Raw genomic sequence first — 6,872 nt, forward strand, 5'->3', positions numbered from 1 at the left:
GAAGTAGAAGTCCTGGGAGTGCATTCTGATGAAGAACAGCAAAGGTAATAACATTTTTGTTATAGTAAATCTGATTTTGGTGAAGGCTAAACTTTATCGTGAGTAATTTAGTAAATTGTTAGTGAATTCGCCGGAAGTTTGCGGGGGTATGCTAGTTCTGAACGTCACATACTAATGTAAAAAGCTGGTTTTTGATATAAATATGAACTTGATTGAACAAAACATGCATGTATTGTATAACATAATGTCCTAGGGTTGTCATCTGATGAAGATCATCAAAGGTTAGTGCTGCATTTAGCTGTCTTCTGGGTTTTTGTGACATTATATGCTAGCTTGAAAAATGGGTGTCTGATTATTTCTGGCTGGGTAATCGGACAGTGTGGTTAGATTAACGAGAGTCTTGTCTTTAAATAGCTGTAAAATAGTTATATGTTTGAGAAATTGAAATAATAGCATTTCTAAGGTATTTGAAAATCGCGCCACAGGATTCAACTGGCTGTTACGTAGGTGGGACGATTTGGTGCCACCTAGCCCAGAGAGGTTCAGTTCTTACTCAGCAATTTTATAGGCTATTAAAATGTGCATTCTTCCTACTTCCACTTGCGCTGCAACCAATACGGCAGCTGTAATGAATGACTAGGAAAATGTATTGATAGGTTTGCATTATTATTAGCGGCTTAGGTCTTTTTTTATATGTAGAAATATTTAACTTTCTTTCTGTTCATAGGAGTAGCAACATGAATTTGTGTATGAGGCAGAAATAATGCAGTGCAACTCAAGTGTCACCATCAGCTGGAAGACAGTGTCCCTTTTTGGTCAGTGGAGGAAAGGGAGAGTAGGGGGAAGTTGAAAGGTGAACCTCAGTCTCCTCCTGCTCTCTCTCTCCACTGAGACTGGCCATCAGATGAAGGCACCATCAGCCCAGTAAAATATTGAAATGTATGCTCACTCAGCTGTTCCTCACAAGTAATACAACAACTGATCTACTACCGGTGTGTGTGATCATATAGGCTACCTCAAATTTTGAAAAATGGTCCGAACAACAATGCATTGGCAGGGCAATTCAAGCAAAGCCAATATGCAGTGATAATGTATTGGGCCTAGGGATGTTAAGGGTTAACCGGTTTGCCTCCCATTCGCGTGTGTAGGCCAGTTGTTCCAAACCAGGGGTACTAGGACCCCTGGGGGTACTAGGCCTATCCACAGGGGGTACTTGAGAAGACTCATGAGACCGTAGGCCTACTGGTAAAATGCACGAGGGGGTACTTCAGGAGTACTCCGGCCAGAGCAAAATTCAGTTGGTGGTACAATAACCGAAAAGGTTGGGAACCACCTGTATAGGCTATAGCCTGCCTACCATTGACTATCAGCGTGTCACCCACCACTTTGCAATGTGAGCTTGAGGTAGTATAATTGTTTAAAACCTGAACGTTTTACTTTAATTCAAATAATGAAGCCTGTTTAACCTTGCTTCAAAGTTGCCTTGCGAAAATCCATCAGTAGAAACGTGGAGGTAATTATTTTATAAAGACTTCCTCATGCAATTAACCAGCATTTCTCTCCTATTCTATTTTCATATCAACTCTCTTTCGTTGTCCAGAATCCAAAGGCACAATCCTAGTCATATTAGCAACACATTATAGTTGTTGCTATTAGATTCCCCATCTTTCTACGTTTCTAAAGGAGATTTTAATCTCTGTCACAACTGTTCGCATTAGATTTAGAATGGCGTTTTCCGCTAATTGCATTTTGACAAATGACGTTTTATTATTAGCCACTTCATTACAGGACTTGCATGTTCAATAATAGGCTATAGCCTTTTGACTGGAAGACGATAGGCTTGCTATTGTTGCATGTTTCCATTAAGCTCTTCATGAAAAAGTTCCAGTTCTTGTTTGCATGAACAGTATCAGTGTGGAAGTGGCAAAGTGAGAGGTTTCACTTTCGTAAAAATCTGTCCAAAATAAGCCCAATATGTTTATATGGGCTTATTTTGGGTCTAAACTTGTCGCTTGCCTTCCTGCATTGGGCTGACTCTAATTGTTAGGACGGAAACATAAGCATCTCGCCATTATATACATATCTCGAATCGTATTTTCTGTTGGTCACTTCATTTTACTGTTTGGAAACAATTTAACTGTTTGTTGACTGGTTAATGAAGGTCAGTTAGTCGGTAGCAAAATTTACCGAAATGTGCATCCTAATTGGGCCTATAGCCTACTGCACAAACTTAATTTCTATAGTACTGTTTTTAATAGGTTATAGTTGCATAGGCTTACGTTTTTTAAGTCATGTAAAAAAATCTGATCCGGAGATCTCGGCTTTCATTTTGACTCAGAAAGTGATCTTCACTCAGAAATGGTTGGTGACCACGGGTCTAAATAGACTAGTTCTAAATTGTTTGCAGAATTGGGCATGTCAAGCAGAAATTAGCTTAGTTGTGAGCATGGCATGGGCGACCATTTGATTGATGATACGATGACAAGCTCACAAAAAAAGAGAACTGTCAATACTAGTAGGCTATAGCCTCACTATCAGCAAGACACTTACCACTTTGCAATGTGAGCTTGAGCCAGTATAATTGTTTAAACCCTGAATGTTTTACTTGACTTCGACCCACTCCAATTCGCATACCGCACGCACCTTCAGATCCACAGATGATGCAATCTGTATTGTACTCCACACTGCCGTTTCGCACCTGGACAAAAGGAACACCTATGTGAGAATGCTATTCATTGACTACAGCTCAGTGTTCAACACCATAGTGCCCTCAAAGCTCATCACTAAGCTAAGGACCCTGGGACTAAACACCTCCCTCTGCAACTGGATCCTGGACTTCCTGACGGGCTCCTCTGAAGTGGTAAGGGTAGGTAACAACACATCCGCCACGCTGATCCTAAACACGGGGGCCCCTCATGGGTGCGTGCTCAGTCCCCTCCTGTACTCCCTCTTCACTCATGACTGCACGGCCAAGCACGACTTCATCATCATTAAGGTTGCTGATGACAACAGTGGTAGGCCTGATCACCGACAACGATGAGACAGCCTATAGGGAGGTGGTCAGAGACCTGACCTTGTGATGCAATTAACCAATCTCTCCCTCAACGTGATCAAGACAAAGGAGATGATTGTTGACTACAGGAAAAGGAGGACCGAGCACGCCCCCATTCTCATCGACGGGGCTGTAGTGGAGCAGGTTGAGAGCTTCAAGTTAGTTTGGGGTCCACATCACCAACAAACTAACATGGTCCAAGCACACCAAGACAGTTGTGAAGATGGCACGACAAAACCTATTGCCCCTCAAGAGACTGAAAATATTTAGTATGGGTCAGATCCTCAAAAGGTTTTACAGCTGCACCATCAAGAGCATCCTGACTGGTTGCATCACTGCCTGGTATGGCAACTGCTCGGCCTCCGACCGCAAGACACTACAGAGGGTAGTGCGTAAGGCCCAGTACATCACCGGGGCCAAGCCTCCTGCCATCCAGGACCTCTATACCAGGCGGTGTCAGAGGAAAGCCCTAAAAATAGTCAAAGACTCCAGCCACCCTAGTCATGGACTGTTCTCTCTGCTATCGTACGGCAAGCGGTACCGGAGCGCCAAGTCTAGGTCCAAGAGGCTTCTAAACAACTTCTACCCCCAAGCCATAACACTCCTGAAGAGCTAATCAAATGGCTAACCACACTATTTGCATTGTGCCCCCCCCCCATACTGCTGCTACTCTGTTATTATCTATGCATAGCCACTTTAATAACTCCACCTACATGTACATAATTACCTTGACACCGGTGCCCACGCACTTTGACACATTAACTCTGTACCGGTACCCCCTGTACGTAGCCCCACTATTGTTATTTACTGCTGCTCTTTAATTATTTGTTATTCTTATCTCTTACTTTTTTAGGGATTTCCTTAAAATTGCATTGTTGGTCAAGGGCTGGTAAGTAAGCATTTCACTGTAAAGTGAAATTTACCCCTGCATAAACCTTACATGTGACAAATAAAATTTGACTTGATTTGAATAATGAGGCCTGTTTTACCTTGCTTCAAAGTTGCCTTGCGAAAATCCATCAGTAGAAACGTGGAGGCAATTATTTTATAAAGACTTCCTCATGCAATTAACTAGCATTTCTCTCCTATTCTATTTTCATATCAACTCTCTTTCGTTGTCCAGAATCCTACGGCACAATCCTAGTCATATTAGCAACACATCATAGCTGTTGCTATTAGATTCACACACCTCATTGCTAGAGTAATGCTTTTAATAGGTTAATGTTACATAGGCTTACGTTTTTGAAGTCATGTAAAAAAATATATTCTGATCGGTAGATCTTGGCTTGCATTTTGACTCAAAGTAATCTTCACTCAAAAATGGTTGGTGACCACTGGTCTCAGTAGACTAGTTCTAAATTGCTTGCCGAATGGGGCATGTCACGCAGCAATTAGCCTAGTTGTGAGCATGGCATGAGCGCCAATTTGATTGATAACGCGATGACAAGCTCACATAAAAGATAACTGTCAATACTAGTAGACTATGGTGGGAGAAGTCAGTTAAATATGAACTAGAACAAACTGCTCTAAGTTTAAATGACACACGGACCAAGCTTTTGGTGTAGCCCACTTAAAACATGCAGTGGAATGTCTCAAGATCGTTTCTGTTCCACAGGGCCAGACATCTTTCACTTACGATGGGGGCTGTCGGGAGTGGACTAAATGACAGATACTATGGCATAATCTGAACAGGGGCAACGTTGATACCAAATATGTTATAATGTGTCGATACTACATAGTGTGATGGTGGATGTGTGAAAATGTGACTGTGTTGCAAAAGTTGCTAAATAGATAGCATCACTTGCTAACTACATTGTTTTAGAAAAGCTAGTTAAATTGGCAGAAAAACTTGTATCCAGACAGAGTAATGTTGGCTACCGCCAATTTCAACGCCTAAAATCATCGATTATCAAAGATCCTGATAACGTTAATGTCAGTCTAGGAGGCTGTCAGGAGATGTTGTCACTGTTAACTACTAATGTTTACTTGTCACTGAGTACAGTGGATTGGTACAGTAACTAGCCAACATTTGAACCACAATCTGGATTTATAAAAGAGGCGTTGAATACGGCTTGAACGTCACCTGTAAACACAGATTCTGGTTCAGCAAGAATTGAAGTTTGAACAATTGTATAGTTGGATACCTACTGTAGCCAGGTAACGAACGTTATCAGACACTTTATTCTCAATATAATCTATATTACACAGCGAAGGCTGTGGAACATGCACGTGTTAATTGGGTCTGTGGTGTGGGGCTGTTACACGGCTTGGAAACTCACCTCTCCACTCCCGCTTGAGTAGAAACCCGCGTCTCTCTGGCGCCTATGTTTATCAGCAATCCCAAGTAAGCGCAGCAGCGACGGGTCCTCGCTCAACGTTAGTCCAATGTTGATGGGCCTCCGGCCTCCAGTGACTATCCCTCCACTTTCCGAGCCCAACCTTCCCCGCTGCGGACGTTTCTCCGATCGTAGCCGAATACGAGATGTCCATGGCCGGCCCGGGAAACGGGCCCGGGCTACGGCCGGCGTGCTGGAACCCGCGCCATTAGCGGGAGATGATAATCCCCCTCCCGCTGCCGCCATTATTCACTACTATAACAACAACGGTGGTAGTGCGCTGTGTCTGTAGCGCTTCTGGTGAAACAAGATGGAAAGGCGCGAGATCGGAAGGAAATACCATTGCATCATGGGAAAACGAGTTTGTTGTATTTCAGAATTCTCAGCATTCTTTTTGAGGGTTTATGAATGTGGAGTACATATACATTTTGTTTTATTCATGTTTTATATTTCAATTAAGTAAAAAAGTATTAAAAGGAACTAAAAGAACATAAACATACATGTATAGTAAAATGCATTATTATTCAGTATTCAGTCCACTTGCAGTAAATGTTTGCAACTTTAACCATTTTTTTCTCCTTCTGCCCACATGTTCCTCTCCTTTTTGCCATAATATGTATATATTGTTGTGCAGGTAACCACACAGATTCTTATTTGTAATGAGGATCTTAAGTGATCACAGCAATATAAAATACCCCTCAAAATCAATGTCATTCCATCTCTCTCTGCATTCCTTCTCCATGATACTCATTTCCATTTGACTCAACATCTACATCACATTTTACATTTTAGTCACTTAGCAGAAGCTCTTATCCAGAGCGACTTACAGTAGTGAATGCATACATTTGATACATTTTCCCCCCATACTGGTCCCCCGTGGTAATCGAACCCACAACCCTGGCGTTGCAAACACCATGCTCTACCAACTGAGCCACACCTGCCATTATTTTTTATATGACTCTCCAGAGTATCCATCTACTTCAACAGCACCACCCTTATATACCGTTTCTCTGCTGCTTCTCGACCAATCCCTCGTAAACCTATCTACTCTTTTCCTCCTCCACAGCACCATCCCCCTTTCCTGTTTCTCTGCTGCTCTTCTCCAGAATGGTTTTGACCTGGACCCATCCCTCCTTAGTCCATCTCCTTTTCTCCTCCACTTCTCTTAGCCAGGTTAATCTCCAGCTCACTCCTTAGCTGGTTCCAGGTGTTATTCTCCTCTTTCCCATTCTCAACTACAAGCAGTTGCCTTATTTTAGGCTTATTTTTTTACATTCATTCATCCTTGACCTCTCATCTTTTCCTTTTTCTGCCTTTGGATTTCCTTCTCATTCTCTATCCTCACTAGCTCCTTCTGCCACAACCTCAATGAATGGAAAAGATAAGCACCATACAATCTTACTCAGTATTCATCTTTTCCATTAATTTCAGGTTCACACACTAGTTTCCACTAATCTCAAATTCACATAAATTACAGACTCCAA

General features: G+C 42.2%; 1 protein-coding gene across 1 annotated transcript in view; it reads right to left on the bottom strand.

Annotated features, from left to right (window-relative positions):
• Positions 1–5,704, bottom strand: part of LOC106588247 (histone-lysine N-methyltransferase 2B) — a 62,622-nt gene extending 56,918 nt beyond the window's left edge. The window contains 1 exon segment of the mRNA XM_014177065.2: positions 5,332–5,704. Coding sequence (XP_014032540.2) covers positions 5,332–5,634 — 303 coding nt within the window. The 5' untranslated portion in view covers positions 5,635–5,704.
• Positions 5,705–6,872: the final 1,168 nt, after the last annotated feature.

This window comes from Salmo salar, chromosome ssa27, assembly GCF_905237065.1.
Source record: "Salmo salar chromosome ssa27, Ssal_v3.1, whole genome shotgun sequence".
Lineage (NCBI taxonomy): Eukaryota > Metazoa > Chordata > Actinopteri > Salmoniformes > Salmonidae > Salmo > Salmo salar.